This window comes from Pristiophorus japonicus, chromosome 3 (assembly GCF_044704955.1).
Source record: "Pristiophorus japonicus isolate sPriJap1 chromosome 3, sPriJap1.hap1, whole genome shotgun sequence".
Lineage (NCBI taxonomy): Eukaryota > Metazoa > Chordata > Chondrichthyes > Pristiophoridae > Pristiophorus > Pristiophorus japonicus.
The window spans coordinates 177213241-177232089 of NC_091979.1; the positions used below are offsets into that span (position 1 = coordinate 177213241).

Consider the following 18849-nt stretch of genomic DNA (forward strand, 5'->3'; position numbering starts at 1 on the left):
TGGAGAGGCGTGATCGGTGGAGAGGAGGTAGGGAAAACCAACTCCAGCGGTACCCTGCTCCTGACAAAATGTCTAGAACACGACCTGGTCATCACTAACACCTTGTTCCACCAGAGGGACAAGTACAAGGCATCGTGGCAACACCCTCGCTCCAAACACTTGCAGCTGCTCGACTATGTCATCGTTCAAGCCAGGGATTGCAAGGATGTGTGCATCACCCAAGCCATGACAGGAGCCGACGACTGCTGGATGGACCACCGCCTAATCCATTCTATCATCAACATCAATATAGCCCCAAAGCGGCGATGGCAGCAGAAGCAATGCTGCAGAAAAATCAATGCAGGGGCACAAAGACCCAGCTAAGAGAACCCTATATAGCCAGCGCCGCACTGCTAACCTGCCGACCCTTGATGACCTCGAGACGCAGAATGCCCACAGCGCTTGGTCTGCCCTCCAGGCCACCATAACCAGTGCCTGTGAGGAAACACCAGGACTGGTTTGATGAGAATGACCAGGAGATACAAGAGCTAATAAATCGTAAGCACAGGGCATTTCTGAACCTAAAACAACTCAACTCGGGAACAGCAAAACAGCATAACAGACGGCTTAAGGCTGAGGTCCAACAAAAAACCCGCGACCAAAAGAATAGATGGTGGGTGGAGAAAGCACAGGAGATCCAGCAGCTGGCTGACAGCCATGATGTGCGAGGATTCTTCATCGCAATCAAGCCCACCTACGGCCCAAGCACCCAAGGCCCCACCCCACTGCTGGCTAAGAATGGGGAGGCACTCATCAAGGACACCGTGGCAGTCAGGACCCACTGGAAGGAGCACTTCGAAGATCTCCTTAACCGAGACTCTGCCTTTGATTCGAGTGTCCTCGACTCCATCCCGCAGCATGCTACCCACCACCCACGAGGTAGTAAAGGCCATTTGTCAGCTCAAGAATAACAAGGCAATGGGAGCGGATGGAATCCCTGCTGAGGCACTAAAGTATGGCAGAGAGGCACTATTGACACGAATGCATGACCTCATCTCTCTCACCTGGAAGGAGGAGAGCATGCCGGGGGATCTCAGAGATGCAGTAATCGTTACCATCTTTCAAAAAGGGGACAACTCCGACTGCGGCAACTACAGAGGAATCTCCCTATTATCAGCCACTGGGAAAGTCATCAACTGTCTTCTCCCTGTGGCTGAGGAGCTCCTCCTGGAGTCACAGTGCGGATTCTGTCCACTATGGGGTGCAACGGACATGATCTTTACGGCGCGACAGCGGTAGTGTGCTGACATGGATTGAGAACTGATTGTCAGACAGGAAGCAAAGAGTAGGAGTAAATGGGGACTTTTCAGAATGGCAGGCAGTGACTAGTGGGGTACCGCAAGGTTCTGTGCTGGGGCCCCAGCTGTTTACACTGTATATTAATGATTTAGACGAGGGGATTAAATGTAGTATCTCCAAATTTGCGGATGACACTAAGTTGGGTGACAGTGTGAGCTGCGAGGAGGATGCTATGAGGCTGCAGAGCGACTTGGATAGGTTAGGTGAGTGGGCAAAATGCATGGCAGATGAAGTATAATGTGGATAAATGTGAGGTTATCCACTTTGGTGGTAAAAACAGAGAGACAGACTATTATCTGAGTGGTGACAGATTAGGAAAAGGGGAGGTGCAACGAGACCTGGGTGTCATGGTACATCAGTCATTGAAGGTTGGCATGCAGGTACAGCAGGCGGTTAAGAAAGCAAATGGCATGTTGGCCTTCATTGCGAGGGGATTTGAGTACAGGGGCAGGGAGGTGTTGCTACAGTTGTACAAGGCCTTGGTGAGGCCACACCTGGAGTATTGTGTACAGTTTTGGTCTCCTAACCTGAGGAAGGACATTCTTGCTATTGAGGGAGTGCAGCGAAGGTTCACCAGACTGATTCCCGGGATGGCGGGACTGACCTATCAAGAAAGACTGGATCAACTGGGCTTGTATTCACTGGAGTTCAGAAGAATGAGAGGGGACCTCATAGAAACGTTTAAAATTCTGACGGGGTTAGACAGGTTAGATGCAGGAAGAATGTTCCCAATGTTGGGGAAGTCCAGAACTAGGGGACACAGTCTAAGGATAAGGGGTAAGCCATTTAGGACCGAGATGAGGAGGAATTTCTTCACCCAGAGAGTGGTGAACCTGTGGAATTCTCTACCACAGAAAGTTGTTGAGGCCAATTCACTAAATATATTCAAAAAGGAGTTAGATGGAGTCCTTACTGCTAGGGGGATCAAGGGGTATGGCGAGAAAGCAGGAATGGGGTATTGAAGTTGCATGTTCAGCCATGAACTCATTGAATGGCGGTGCAGGCTAGAAGGGCCGAATGGCCTACTCCTGCACCTATTTTCTATGTTTCTATGAAACACAGAGACATGGACAGAAACACAGAGGCATGGACAGAAGCACAGAGAGGCTGACAGAAACACAGAGAGACACTGACAGAAACACAGAGACACTGACAGAAACACAGAGAGAGGCTGACAGAAACACCTTCCCTTCACATAAAGGTAGGACTTCTATTTTTTATTTGTTGCTTATTATTTTGGTCTTGGTGCTTTAGGTGCAGGGTTCCTTCTATTTTTTATTTGTTAATTAATTGCTTATTACTTTTTGTGCTTTGTTTAGTGCTTTGTAAGTCTTGGTGCTTTCCTTGTATTTTTTATTTGTTATTGAATGTTTATTTTTGTGCTTTGTTTAGTGCTTTAAATGTATTGCTTTGTTTAGTGCTTAGTGCTTTAAATGTACTTATGCTTCTTTAATGTTGTTGTGAAGGTGTTTAGTGCTTTGGAAAATCCTCTAACTTCTTTTCCCCCCCTATCTCTGGCTACCTGTGCCTGATTTCTAAAGTGTTCGCAAGGTTTTTCTGAGTGTACAAAAGTGGACACATACGCTGGCTTAAGTTAGTTTGTGGAGTAACTATTGGCTGTCTAAACTTGCTTAAATGGCCAAAACTGGTAACGCCCCCTTTTTAGTTCAGTTTTTTTTTCAAAAGAAACTGAACAAAGTCACTGAAACTGGAGCAAACTAAATGTGGAGAATTGTGATTTTTAAGATCCTCCAAAAAAAACTAGTTGCTGCAAAAAAATAGGAGCAACTCCTGTGGAAACTTGGCCCCTATATTTCATTTGCCACATTCTTGCTCACTAATTTAGCCCATCTATATCCCTTTGAAGCCTCTTTGCATCCTTCTCACAACTTACATTCAGACCTAGCTCTATCAGCAAACTCAGATATATTTTATTTCATCCCCTCATCCAAATCATTGATATAGATTGTGAATAGCTGAGGCCCAAGCACCGATCTTTGCGGTACCCCACTAGTGTACAGCCTGCCAACCTGAAAATGACGAGTTTATTCCTACTTTCTGTTTTCTGTCCATTAACCAATCCTCAATCCATGCTAGTACACTACCCCCAATCCCATGAGCCCTAATTTTGTTTAATAACCTCTTGTGTGGCACCTTATCGAAAGCCTTTTGAAAATCCAAATACACCACATCCACTGGTCTCCCCTTATCTATTAGCATAAAAACATAAGAAATAGGAGCAGAAGTAGGCCATACGGCCCCTCGAGCCTGCTCCGCCATTTAATACTATCATGGCTGATCCGATCAACCCTGCCCGCTCCCCATAACCCTTATTCCCTTATCAGTTAAGAAACTGTCTATCTCTGTCTTAAATTTATTCAATGTCCCAGCTTCCACAGCTCTCTGAGGCAGCGAATTCCACAGATTTACAACCCCGAGAAGAAAAAATTCCTCCTCATCTTAGTTTTAAATGGGCGGCCCCTTATTCTAAGATTATGCCCCTAGTTCTAGTCTCCCCCATCAGTGGAAACATCCTCTCTGCATCCACCTTGTCAATCTCCCTCATAATCTCATACATTTCGATAAGATCACCTCTCATTCTTCTGAATTCCAATGAGTAGAGGCCCAACCTACTCAATCTTTCCTCATAAATCAATCTCCTCATCTTTGGAATCAACCTGGTGAACCTTCTCTGAACTGCCTTCAAAGCAAGTATATCCTTTTGTAAATATGGAAATCAAAACTGCACGCGGTATTCCAGGTGTGGCCTCACCAATACCCTGTATAACTGCAGCAAGACTTCCCTGCTTTTATACTCCATCCCCTTTGCAATAAAGGCCAAGATTCCATTGGCCTTCCTGATCACTTGTGGTACCTGCATAGTAACCTTTCGTGTTTCATGCACAAGTACCCCCAGGTCGCGCTGTAATGCAGCACTTTGCAATTTTTCTCCGTTTATATAATAACCTACTCTTCGATTTTTTTTCTGCCAAAGTGCATAACCTCACGCTTTCCAACATTATACTCCATCTGCCAAATTTTTGCCCACTCACTTAGCCTGTCTATGTCCTATAGCAGATTTTGTGTCCTCACACATTGCTTTTCCTCCCATCTTTGTATCATCAGCAAACTTGGCTACGTTCGGTCCCTTCTTCCAAGCCATTAATATAGATTTTAAATAGTTGGGGTCCCAGCACTGATCCCTGCAGCACCCCACCAGTTACTGATTGCCAACCCGAGAATGAGCCATTTAACCCAAGTCTCTGTTTCTGTTAGTTAGTCAATTCTCTATCCATGCTAATACATTACCCTCAAACCCGTGAACTATTATCTTGTTCAGTAACCTTTTATGTGGCACCTTGTCAAATGCCTTCTGGAAGTCCAAATACACCACATCCACCGGTTCCCCTTTATCCACCCTGTTCGTTACATCCTCAAAGAATTCCAGCAAATTTGTCAAACATGTCTTCCCTTTCATAAATCCATGCTGACTCTGCCTGACTGAATTATGTTTTTCCAAATGTCGTGCTACTGCTTCTTTAATAATAGACTCCGACATTTTCCCAACCACAGATGTTAGGCTAACTGGTCTAGTTTCCTGCTTTTTCCTGCTTTTTGTCTGCCTCCTTTTTTAAATAGGGGCGTTACATTTGCAGTTTTCCAATATGCTGGGACCTCCCCAGAATCCAGGGAATGTTGGTAAATTGCAACCACTGCATCCACTATCCCTGCCGCTACTTCTCTTAAGACCCTAAGATGCAGGCCATCAGGTTCAGGGAACTTATCTGCCTTTAGTCGCATTATCTTACTGAGTACCACCTCCTTCGTGATTGTGATTGTGTTAAGTTCCTCCCCCCCACAGTCCCTTGACTATCCACTGTTGGGATATTGTTATCTACCGTAAAGACTGATACAAAATATTTGTTCAGTTTCTGCTATCTCCATGTTCCCCATTACTAATTCCCCAGTCTTGTCCTCTAAGGGACCAACATTTACTTTAGCCACTCTTTTCCTTTTTATGTACCTATAGAAACTCTTGCTGTTTATATTTCGTGCTAGTTTACTTTCATAGTCTATCTTTCCTTTCTGAATCATTGTTTTAGTCATTCTTTGCTGGCTTTTAAAAGCTTCCCAATCTTCTGTCCTCCCACTAGTTTTGGCCACTTTGTATGCTCCAAGTCTCTGGAGTGGGACCTAAACCCTACTGACCGCTCTCTGTCTCAGAGGTGGGAGTGCAATTAACTAAGACAAACTGGCACTGCTAAGTAAATAAAAGCAAGTAAGAAGAAACAGAGTATTTGGAAGCAAGTGCTTCACAAACTGAATGGTGGCTTCCATTATTTCACTTTACTGAAATCCCAGTGACAACCCTGTGATTGGCATTGCGTATTTCTGTACAGATTTATTTAAATCAATTGTTTTATGCTAAAGTTGCATTAAAAAAAGTTGCATGACATAATACAAACACTAAATTGGTCCTCTACCACATAAGAGGTTGAAAACAGCAACATACCAAGAAACCGGACGAACTGTCCAACAAACAGCGAAACCGACAGACAAAATTCCTCTCGAGAAATGAGGTGTTCTCTGGTGCCAGCTGCTCAGGGATGTAGGGGATTACAGTTGTCAAGGTAACCTTTTCACCTGAAAGTGGCATTGGAAAAGAAGCATCTTTGAAACATTCGGTAAGCATAATGGGAACGGTAAGCATAGTGGTTATGTTATGGGACTAGTAATCCAGAAGTCTGGACTAATAATTGGGAGACGGAGTTCAAATCACATCACGACAGCTGAGGAAGTTAAATACAAATAACTAAATCTGTAATATAAAGCTAGTGTCAGTAATGGTGACCATGTAACTACCGGATGGTCATAAAAACCCATCTGTTTCACTAATGCCCTTTAGGGATGGAAATCTGCCATCCTTACCCAGTCTGGCCTATAAATGTGGTTGGTTGCCTGCTAACAAACCTCTGAAATGGCCCAGCAAGCCACTGAGTTAAAACCAAATAGGGATGGGCAATAAATGCTGTCCTTGACAACGATGCCCTCATCCCGTGAATAAATAAATTAAAAAAATAAATGGGATAGGGGCTGCTGTAATAATGGGGCAGAAACAGCAACTCTAAGAAGTCGGACGCAGTCCATACCTGCACATTGAAGACAGGTGACTGCAACCATGCTGCTGTGAGGAGGGTTCATTGGCCAGGCACTGCCCCATTTCCCCAGGCTGCTCTCATTGTATTTCAGGGCAGCAGACCATTTGACAAATGCATACATAGATGCCTGAAAGCAGATCACCTCAGAATATACCTGGGCCTTTCCAGTGAAGTTCTCCCAGAAGGGAGTGCATGTCCTCAACGATAACGGCACCACTCGGCAACCAGGACTTTGCAAACCTCTGGTTTACTTGAAGCCTCACCGGACTCCACTCAGTGCCAAATGGGAGCCATACAGAACAGGAAGGTTCCAGGTTCAATCCTTGGTATGTGTCGAGTTAGCTCATCTCAACAAGGGTGATTTTAAGGGTTTTCAGATTTCCAGTATCCACAGTATTTTGCTTTTGATTGTAAGGGTATTCCAATTGGCCTCAGTGCCCCTGGACTGTGGATTTGAGAAGCCAGGGAGGGAGAGAGTCATGGCATTGCAATCAGCCATGATTGCTGCTCCTGAACACCCTCCAGTAACCAATGTTGAAAAGAGCATGTTTGGGCATCAGATAAAGACAGAATTGAGCGTTGATGTGATGCCTTCCACAGTCAAATAGCCAACTGACACTTACTGTCTAGTCTCTTAGATGGAGAGTGACCACTTCAGGTGAGTCACTGAAGCATGGCTGGTGTTCCAGCAGGAATCAGCACCTTTAGGAAAGGAGGTGAAATATTTGTTTTAAATCTAGGTGGGTCTCATATTGTTTTTGATACCAGCTGAATACAGGAAAAATACTTAATGAGCAGTGGATCATTCAGGATCTGGACATTGCTCAATTTAATGACTTGAGTTGTGACACGAGCTCAATCACCCCTGGTAAGCAGGTGGGAGGATATACTATTTATTACAGTAGGAGTGCTGTACCCAACTCCCAAGGCCCCACCCCACTCCTGGCCAAGAACAGGGAAACACTTCATCAAGGACACAGAGGCAGTCAGTGTCCGCTGGAAGGAACACTTCGAAGATCTCCTCAACTGAGACTCTGCCTTTGACTCGAGTGTTCTCGACTCCATTCCACAGCATGCTACCCGCCACCACCTCAGTGAGACCCCAACACTGCATGAGGTAGAAAAGGCCATAAGACAGCTAAAAAAATGGCTACAGGAACGGATGGAATCTCTGCTGAGGCACTGAAGTATGGCGGAGAGGCACTACTGGCGCAAATACAAGATCTCATCCCTCTCATCTGGAGGGAGGAGAGCATGCCGGGAGATCTTAGAGATGCAGTGATCATGACCATCTTTAAAAAAGGGGACAAGTCCGACTGCGGCAACTACAGAGGAATCTCCCTGCTATCAACCACTGGGAAAGTCGTCGCTAGAGTCCTCCTCAATTGTCTTCTCCCCGTGGCTGAGGAGTTCCTCCCGGAGTCGCAGTGCGGATTTCGTCCGCTCCGGGACACAACGGACATGATTTTTGCAGCGCGACAACTGCAGGAAAAATGCAGGGAACAGCGCCAGCCCTTATACATGGCCTTCTTCGACCTTACAAAGGCCTTTGACACTGTCAACCACGAGAGTCTATGGAGCGTCCTCCTCCGTTTCGGATGCCCCCAAAAGTATGTCACCATTCTCCACCTGCTCCACGACGACATGCAGGCCGTGATCCTTACCAACGGATCCATCACAGACCCAATCCACGTCTGGACCGGGATCAAGCAGGGCTGCGTCATCGTCCCAATCCTCTTCTCAATCTTCCTCGTTGCCATGCTCCACCTCACAGTTGATAAGCTCCCCACAGGAGTGGAACTACAGAACCAGTGGGAAGCTGTTCAGCCTGCGCCGTCTCCAGGCCAGATCCAAGACCACTCCAACCTCTGTCGTCGAGCTACAGTACGCGGACAACGCCTGCGTCTGTGCACACACAGAGGCTGAACTCCAGGACATAGTCGACGTATTTACCGAGGCGTATGAATGCATGGGCTTTACACTAAACATTAGTGAGACAAAGGTCCTACACCAGCCTGTACTCGCTGCAAAGCACCGCCCCCCAAACATTAAGATCCACGGCGTGGCCCTCGACAACGTGGACCACTTCCTCTATCTCGGGAGCCTCTTATCAACAAGAGTAAGCATTGATGATGAGATCCAACACCGCCTCCAGTGTGCCAGTGCAGCCTTCGGCCGTCTGAGGAAAAGAGTGTTTGAAGATCAGTCCCTCAAGCTCATGGTCTACAGTCTGTAGTAATACCCGCCCTCCTGTATGGCTCAGCGACGTGGACCATGTACAGTAGACACCTCAAGTCGCTGGAGAAATACCACCAGCGATGTCTCCGCAAGATCCTGCAAATCCCCTGGAAGGAAAGACACACAAACATTAGTGTCCTCGTCCAGGCCAACATCCCCAGCATTGAAGCACTGACCACACTTGATCAGCTCCACTGGGCAGGCCACGTAGTTCGCATACCAGACACGAAACGCCCAAAGCAAGCGCTCTACTCGGAACTCGTCCACAGCAAATGAGCCAAAGGCGGGCAGAGGAAACGTTACAAGGACACCCTCAAAGCCTCCCTGATAAAGTGCGACATCCCCACTGATACCTGGGAGTCCTTGGCCATAGACCCCCCTAAGTGGAGGAAGTACATTCGGGAGGGCGCTGAGCTCCTCAAGTATCATCGCCGAGAGCATGCAGAAATCAAGCGCAGGCAGCAGAAAGAGTGTGCGGCAAACCAGGCTCCCTGCCCACCCTTTCCCTCAACGACTATCTGTCCCACCTGTGACAGAAACTGTGGTTTTCATATTAGACTGTACAGCCACCTAAGAACTCATGCTAAGAGTGGAAGCAAGTCTTCCTCGATCCCGAGGGATTGCCTATGATTGACTGTACCCATTTGGCATGCAAAATATTATAATGTGAGTACCGTGCACCTTTTTCATCGCAATTATTCTGTTGAGGAAGTGCTTTAAATAGGCACATCATGAGGGCAGCTAGAGGCTAACTGCCTTTGTTTAGGTAAGTTTATCTATAAATCCCAGCTCACCCTTTTGGGGGGAGGTTTGGTTATCATGGCCAGCAGAAACTAGCAGGAAATGGCTATTTTTTTTTCATTTCATACACCTCTTTGCCCAATTAATGATATTTAAGCCAAATAGATACAAATGTGACATATACCTTGCATGTGTGACAGTTTCAATTGTGACACTTTGAGGTGTGACAGACCAATAACATTTCTAATAGATATGCACAGACATTTCCTTTTACATTCCCTTCAGCAGAAATACACAGTGACATGGAATTGTTCTGAGAGCTAGTACTTGACACACACAGAACTTTTCCAAAAGTTAACGCTCTTTCAAGCAATATTGTTGAGGGAGAAAAGTGCATGAGTAATGATATTTTCTAGATTTACAAATATTTCCTGTTAATTATGAGCTCTGATGAAACCCATTGTCGTGGAGGGAACACTTTGGGCATCTCTTTAAACTAGTCAATTCCTGGATTGCCAGGTCTTCTTTAATGGTCTGGGGTAGTGCCATTGTAATGGACACTAATCCTACAAGATTGTCAGATGCTATTCACCTCTCTCCCTTTCCCATTATTTAATCCCTCTGTCTCACTCCTGTAATCACTCCCTTGAGTCTTACTCCATCTCCCCATCTTCCATAAATTCAGTTCCTCAGTGATGCATTCAATTTAGTGGGTACGCTGGTGTAGTGGTGGGATTGCTCCGACTAATAATTAAAAAAACATGGACTACTATTCCAGAGAGCCGAGTTCAAATCCCAGCATGGCAGTTTGAGAATTTGGAAATAAGTTTTTTTAAAATCTGGAAACAGTAAGTTAGTATCAATAAAAGTGGCCATGAAGCAGTCAAGATTGTTTTAAAACCCCCAAATTATTCACTGATGACTTTTAGGGAAGGAAACTTGCTATCCTTACCAGATTTAGCTAACGTGGGACCAGTTCAACACCAACTTGGTTGACTCTTAACTGCCCTCTGAAGTGGCCTGCATAAGCCACTCAGCTTAAGAAGACCACTGCCACCTTTGCAGAGCAACGAGGAACGGACAATACATACCAGCCTTGTCAGTGATGTTTATATGTCGAGAATTAATTTTAAAATAAAATTCCACTTCCCATCGTCCTAACACAGTCCTCCCTTCCTCGTTGTCTCATGCCTTTTAAAACCCAATCTCAGCCTTCTCTAGTCACTCACATTTGGCTGCCCTCGTCTCCTACTCTTTTCTTTTCAACCTTGATCCGGTCTCACAGTCTGGGCCTTAACCCTTTTCCAAAGTGTCTCAAAATAAAGAAAAATGAAAGCGTGCAGCGTGAGGACAAACATTTACTCCACTTGCCTGGTAGGGCTTTCTCTGCCTTGGGGGCAGTTGGCGGGTTCATGGCCCAATGAAGGTTTCGGCGGAATTCCTGCTGGTCCTCTGTATGAATCAGCTCAAACACACTCTGGTGCATGACATCGGTCTGACAAAACAAAATACAGAAAATCCTCCAGATTTAGTATACAAACTTGGCATGTCAAGAAAAATATATTCCAGTGAGGAGGAAAAGGTGTAAAAGAAAAGATAGCCATTCGTGGCTAACTAAAGAAATAAAGGATAATATCCAATTAAAAACAAGGGCATACAAACTGGCCAAAACTAGTGGGAGGGCAGAAGATTGGGAAGCTTTTAAAAGCCAGCAAAGAATGACTAAAAAAATGATTAAGAAAGGGAAGATAGATGATGAAAGTAAACTAGCATGAAATATAAAAACAGATAGCAAGAATTTCTATAGGTATATAAAAAGGAAAAGAGTGGTTAAAGTAAATATTGGTCCCTTAGAGAATGAGACCGGGAAATTAGTAATGGGGAACATGGAGATGGCAGGAATTCTGAACAAATTTTTGTATCAGTCTTTACGGTAGAGGACATTAACAATATTCCAACAGTGGATAGTCAAGGGGCTATAGAGGGTGAGTAACTTAACACAATCACAATCACTAAGAAGGTGGTACTCAGTAAGATAATGGGACTAAAGGCGGATAAAATCCCCTGGTCCTGATGGCTTACATCCAAGGGTCTTAAGAGAAGTAGTGGCAGGGATAGTGGATGCATTGGTTGTAATTTACCAACATTCCCTGCATTCTGGGGAGGTCCCAGCAGATTGGAAAACCGCAAATGTAACACCCCTATTTAAAAAAGGAGGCAGACAAAAAGCAGAAAACTATAGATTAGTTAGCCTAACATCTGCGGTTGGTAAAATGTTGGAGTCTATTATTAAAGAAGCAGTAGCAGGACATTTGGAAAAACATAATTCAGTCAGGCGGAGTCAGCATGGATTTATGAAGGGGAAGTCATGTTTGACAAATTTGCTGGAATTCTTTGAGGATGTAACAAACAGGGTGGATAAAGAGGAACCAGTGGATGTGGTATATTTGGACTTCCAGAAGGCATCCACACACAAGGTTACTGCACCAAGATAAAAGTTCATGGGGTTGGGAGTAATATATTAGCATGGATAGAGGATTGGCTAACTAACAGAAAACAGAGAGTCGGGATAAATGGCTCATTCTCGGGTTGATAATCAGTAACTAGCTGCAGGGATCAGTGCTGGGACCCCAACTATTTACAATCTATATTAATGACTTGGAAGAAGGGACCGAGTGTAATGTAGCCAGGTTTGCTGACAATACAAAGATTGGAGGAAAAGCAATGTGTGAGGACACAAAAAATCTGCAAAAGGACATAGACAGGCTAAGTGAGTGGGCAAAAATTTGGCAGATGGAGTATAATATTGGAAAGTGTGAGGTTTTGCACTTTGGCAGAACAAATCAAAGAAAAAGTTATTATTTAAACGGAGAAAAATTGCAAAGTGCTGCAGTACAGCGGGACCTGGGGGTACTTGTGCATGAAACACAAAAGGACAGTATGCAGGTACAGCAAGTGATCAGGAAGGCCAATGAAATCTTGGCCTTTATTGCAAAGGGGATGGAGTATAAAAGCAGGGAAGTCTTGCTGCAGTTATACAGGGTATTGGCGAGGCCACACCTGGAATACTGCGTGCAGTTTTGATTTCCATATTTACAAAAGGATATACTTGCTTTGGAGGCAACTCAGAGAAGGTTCACTAGGTTGATTTCGGAGATGAGGGGTTTGACTTATGAGGAAAGGTTGAATAGGTTGGGCCTCTTCTCATTGGAATTCAGAAGAATGAGAGGCGATCTTATCGAAATGTATAAGATTATGAGGGGGATTGACAAGGTGGATGCAGCGAGGATGTTTCCACTGATAGGGGAGACTAGAACTAGGCGGCATAATCTTAGAATAAAGGGCCATCCATTTAAAACTGAGATGAGGAGGAATTTCTTCTCTCAGTGGGTTGTAAATCTGTGGAATTCGCTGCCTCAGAGTGCTGTGGAAGCTGGGAGATTGAATAGATTTAAGACAGAGTTAGACTGATAAGGGAATAAGGGGTTATGGGGAGCGGGCAGGGAAGTGGACCTGAGTCCATGATCGGATCAGCCATGATAGTATTAAATGGCGCAGCAGGCTCGAGGGGTCGTATGACCTACTCCTGCTCCTATTTCTTATGTTCTTATGTAGTTATCAAACATACGAACATTACTAAATAAGAGCAGGAGTAGGCTATATGGCCCCTAGAGCCTGCTCTGCTATTGAATAAGATAACGGTTGAACTTCTACCTCAACTCCACTTTCCCGCCCATTCCCCATATCCCTCGATTCCCCTAGTGTCCAAAAAGCTACCGATCTCTGTCTTGAATATCCTCATTGACTGAGCCCTCTTAACACTCTGGGTTAGAGAATTCCAAAGATTCACAACCCTGAGTGAAGAAATTTCTTCTCATCTCAGTCCTAAATGGCTGACCGCTTAATCTGAGACTGTGACCCCTAGTTCTAGACTCTACAGCCAGGGGAAACAGTGTCTCAGCATCTGTCAATCCTCCTCAGAATCTTATATGTTTCAATGAAGTCACTTCTCATTCTTCTAAACTCCAGACAGTATAGGCCCATCTACTCAATCTCTCCTCATAGAACAACCCTCTCATCCCAGGAAGCAAACCTTTCCCTTCTCAACACTTTTAAAGCCGGATGGCCTTCATTAAGACGTAGCTGGAAACCTTTCTTCTTTGAGAAGGGAGAGGTGTCAGAGGAGCTTTGGAACACTTTCATGATGGCGACTTCTTTTACAAGCCAGGTGATAATGCTTTTTGTAAGCAATTTACATTCTGCGGCTGTGAAACAGGGAGAAATGTTTTGCAAAATACTTTCCCAAGAGGTTAATAGCCTCACCTTAAACCCTGCAATCGTCTGAACTGAGTAATCTGAATTCAATTACATGCCAGTTAAAGTCCCTTCCATTAAAAATAATGAAAATTCCTAAGATGTTTGAGTAGGAAAGGGATGGGCGGGCACCCTGTTAGTGGAATAGCTAGATTAAAAGGACTTTTTTCTCTCTCTGGCATCACAGTCATTACAGTCTAATACACTGACCAACTAAAAATAACTGGTTAGCGGGAAGCAAAACTTGCCCACGAAGATGCTATCACTATGACGTAGACCTCAAAATTCTTGGAGTCCCACTCTGCTGCCAGTGAACAACTCCCATCCACCAATGGCCAGCAATCGACACCATCGCACAGGGACATGGTCATTAGCATCATCAGGAAAGGATGAACAGGCTGGGTCTCTTTGAAAAGCTGAGGTGTGAATTAAGAGGTCTTTAAAATTATGAAAGGTTTTAATACAGTAGGCACAGAGAGAATGTTTCCACTTGTGGGAAAGAACAAAACTAGAGGTCATCAATGTAAGATAGTCACCAAGAAATCAAATAGGGAATTCAGAAGAAACTTCTTCACCCAGAGAGTGGTGAAAATGTGGAACTCCACAGGGAGTGGTTGAGGTAGTACAGATGCATTTAAGGGGAAGCTAGGTAAGCATATGGAGAAGGGAATTGTAAGTATTGCACACTTTTATAGAAGGCACAGGAAGAGGCCACAAACAAAAAATTTAATACAAGTTTTTGGGATTGACTGGGCCAAGGGAGAAAAAGGCACCAGCCTGGGGCAGGTGGTGACTCATCACCAATTAAGAACAATCTCTGCGGTCGAGAGCCAGACCTGTTTATGCATAGAAACAAAGGGATTGATACAATTCATAAAATCCCACCAAGGAGTCCTTGGATTGATTGGCCGGAGGAGGAAAAACAATTTTCTCGAGAGACTATAAGTCTGCAAGAAATCAGGACAACAAAGAACCCCACAAGGCGTACATTTTTGGAGAACGAGGTACTTAAGATAAGGAGTTATCTTTTGTCCTGTAGACTCCGTGTGCAAATTGGGGACATCCAGGTCTATTATGGCAGTCAGTCAAACGGATCCCCACAAACAACGAAGCGATGCAAACAGATTAACGGAAACCTCAGCTCAGCGGGTAATTTATTCATAAAATGGATGTATATATACGAGATGGGAGCAGCTCAACGAATGAAAAGGAACAAAATGAACACGGAAGAAACGGAAGAGAAGAGAACGACCCGAAGAGGAAACATCGAAGAGGAACAACCGGTCACGGAACCAACGACCACGAACCTACAATCTACGGTTACAGCAACTAACTGGATGGGTGATTGTATGTCTTTGGTCAATTCTCTCAGAAATCTGTAATTTGTAGTTAGTTTTTGCATAATAAAACTGACAGTTGGGTTAAGCCTAAACTTTGCGTCACGTGTAGTCCTTTCCTGTAATTCCCGAGGTCTACGAATCAAGGTATAGTGTAAAACAAACACCCTACAGAAAACGGTGACTGCGGCAGGACCTCGGCGTTTGGAATAGGATCACGGACACAAATCAAAGGCAAGAAACCCGAGGGAGGCTTGGTTAAGTCTCAGGTTGGCTAAGGTAATCGTAGAAAGAAAGGAATCTCATGGACGGCCAGGGCAACCAGAGAAGGAGAGATAAGCCAGTCTCGGATAAGCTGGAGTAATCTCGGTTGACTGGGGTAGTCAGAGAGAAAAGCCAGAAGTAGTCGCGGGTAGTCTGCGAAGGGGTCTCAGGGAGGCCAGGGGTAATCTCAAGGGCGGCCAGGGCAGCCAGAGGAGTAAACAGTCTCGGACAGGCTGGAGTAATCTCAGGTCAACTAGGGTAGCGACAGAGAGAAGCCTGAGTAACAGTAACCGCAGGTCACTGCGAGGTGGTCTCGGGGAGACCTAATTAATCAGGGAACAATTCTCAGCCAGAGGCACTGGAAATGGACTCACCGCAGCAAAAAGCCTGTGGCTAAGAGCAATCGTAGGAAGTCCATGGAGGCTAAGGTAGATGCATATATATGCAACAAACTGGACATTGCAGAGCCATGGGCACGAGAAATGCTACACTCTGGGGATCCGCAGGAAAAAGCGGCAGAGTGGACAGTCAGTGGTAACCACAAAGGGTCAAACGAGAAGGTGATTTGGCTCATGTGCCTGCAGAAGCAGACACAACTGTTAAGAGAAAAGGTCGGACAGCTGGAGGAGGAGAATAAGAAATCAAATTGTAAGAAAAGCAGTTTAGAGAAAGAAAAGCAAGACTAAGGTGTTAAGGAAGAAATGATGCGTAATCACCTAGAATATGTGTAGTGCCAGGTGACCGAGTGCAAAAGGCAGCAGCAGACATACATTGAACAAAGTGAAAGACACTTAGAGAGAGCCAATGAGGCAGAAGAACAGCTAAGAAAAATAAAGATAGAATACCAGGTAGCGCAGAAACAGGGTTACAAGAGTAGATCACGGACCTTGTAAAGAAAAGATCCGCCAATTAACAGCAAAGTGAGACGGGGCCAAAGGGATGGTTTGTCTCATGGCACCAGGAGGCGGCGAGGAATTTGGGAGCCAGAAAGGAAAGAGTCAGACGGTGGGCCCAAGTATAGCGAGCACTGGCCGGCTCCCGAGGCACCGGGACCCCGAAACCGGTGTCCTTTTGAGACAGTAGAAATGCGGCCCACCCCCACCAAAATGGTGGTCCGGCACCATTACAGAGTGACTATGTGATCCCATACACGCCACTTCAGCTGCAGGAGATGCTGACACGTGTGGTAAAATTAAAGCAAGGAGGGGATGCCTCCAGTCATTTTGCCAACATAGAACAGATAGGGGGTATCAATAACTGCAGCGAGGAGGAGATGGTGAAATTAACACTGCTCTCCCTGGAAGGGAAGCTATATCAGAGTTTGTCGACAGCCACCAAATTAGGTGGAGGAACCACACAGGGCTTAAAGGAGGAAATCTTGGCAGAGCTAGGGTACAGTCAAAATAGTCCATTCTGGCAAGTAGAACAGACTAGGCAGCAAGTAAACGAATCACCCAATACGTTTACAGACAGACTGTGGCCTATTTCTTTGAGGGCCATTGGAGGAAATCTGATACGGGCAGACTTAATAGGGGAACCCAGAAATCACTGGCTGAGAACCATAATGGCTAACAGTTTGCCATAGCTCAGAGCAAAGGTCAAAGCATGATCCGATCTCCAAAATACTGAGGCAGGGGTATTGAGAAGATTAACTTTAGCATTTAAGTCCAGACAAGGGGAAGAGGAGAAACTAAAAGGGAAGGTGCACGAAGTAAAAGGAGAGGTTAGGACAAAGAGAGAATGGAGACAAGAGCAAGGTAATGCAGGTCGATCCAGAGGGTGTTTTAACTGTGGGAAGTTGGGACACTGGAGCAAGGATTGTAGACTCTCAAGAGGAGGGAAGCGAGGGTACGAGGCTGCTGAGGCAGAAAAAAGCCAAAGGAAGGTAGCCGATGACCCAGTACAGGTTTTAGTGGCCGCATTACAGCAGGTTATGGGCATGGGTGGAGGAAAGCTGGACGCTGCAGTGGGAGAAAAGGGACCCAATGCGTTGGCGCCTCCACTTTGACGTTGCGCCCAGCCAGAATACCTGTGTCCGCTCATCTGTGATGAGTGGGGCAGGACATGTGTGGATGTGAAGGTGGAAGCAGTTAGGTGAAGGTACCTAGTAGATACAGGAGCCTCTAGCACGGTCCACTCACCGAATCCGACCACTTCCCCATGGTCGAGCAGAGTCCCGTTTACACTGGCGGTTTTACGGATAATGAGCAGGCTGGGCAGTGTCGAAACCCTTCACCATAGAGTTAGGACCTAACACAACAAAGTGGGATTGCATTTTAATGAAGTGGGAACAGCCCAGTTCAGGAGTTCTCAGGGCCAACTACATGTTGCCACACCACCCCATAGTGGATATGAAGAACAATTGTCTATTGAGGGCAGTTGATGCAGATAGGATGGGTGAGATCATAGTGATTCCCAGGGACAGTACAGACAAAGGCAGCACCTGCACAATAAAGCCAAAAGGGAGTTATGAATTAGAAAGATTAGTCGATAACCTTCTGTCCAGGTATCAAGGGTATGTATGGGAGAATATGGATGCACTTGCAACGCACAAGCATGATTGCGGGAGACTAACTGGGGTAGAGGTGAAGATAGACGGGGATCCGATGACACGGCCCCAGAAACAGTATAATTTTCCCTGCGAAGCAGAAAGGGATTTGGAAATTCCCTGATGGATCAAGGTGTGTCGAGGAGCATAGACGTAAACTCACCCCTATGGCCAGTAAAGAAGCCCGATAACTCATGGAGGGCCACGGTAGATTACCGAGTCCTGAACAAAAATATTCCAGCCTGTGCACCCACAGTAGCAGTGGGAGCAGATTTGATAGGGAGTATCCCTGTCGCCGCAACAATATTTACCGTGCTGGACATTTCAAACGGGTTTTGGTCCATTCCCCTGAGACAGGAGGACCAGTATATATTTGCCTTTACCTTTAAAGGTCAGCAGTACACTTAGACATGTCTTCCACAAGGGTTTCACAATAGTCCCTCGATCTTTCGCCAGAGGCACAAAAAGGTTTTAGTCAGCCAGATCGGTTGGTCCAATATGCGGACGACCTGTTGTTATTCTGAAAGTGCGGAGGACCACGGACCATTATTGAGTGAATTGTTGCATTTGTTGAAAGAAGCAGGTTTTAAGGTGAATCCAAAGAAAGCTCAAGTTGTCCAAGAGGAGGTGCAGTTTTGAGGTTTGACCATTAGAGCAGTAGAGAGAGCCATAAATGGAGCTAAGAGAAAGGCAGTCCAGGAATTATCAGTTCCTAAGGACGTGTCTGGAGTAAGGTCGTTCCTGGGAATAACGGGCAGGGAATTTATCGAAGGATATGCAGCCATGGCAGCTCCTTTGTTGAGGCTTCTTAGGAAAGGAGTAGAGTGGGAATGGAGTGAGAGTTGTCAGGAAACTTTCATCCGGTTCAAGGAAGTGTTACAGACTGCACCAGCATTGGGAGCAATAAATG

General features: G+C 45.5%; 1 protein-coding gene across 1 annotated transcript in view; it reads right to left on the reverse strand.

Moving 5' to 3' along the window:
- Nucleotides 1-18849, reverse strand: part of ahr1b (aryl hydrocarbon receptor 1b) — a 287517-nt gene that overhangs the window by 80770 nt on the left and 187898 nt on the right. Inside the window, exons 5-6 of the mRNA XM_070876056.1 lie at nucleotides 10848-10971; nucleotides 5852-5982 (exon numbers count right to left, since the gene is read on the reverse strand). Coding sequence (XP_070732157.1) covers nucleotides 5852-5982; nucleotides 10848-10971 — 255 coding nt within the window. The remainder of the gene's footprint in view (nucleotides 1-5851; nucleotides 5983-10847; nucleotides 10972-18849) is intronic.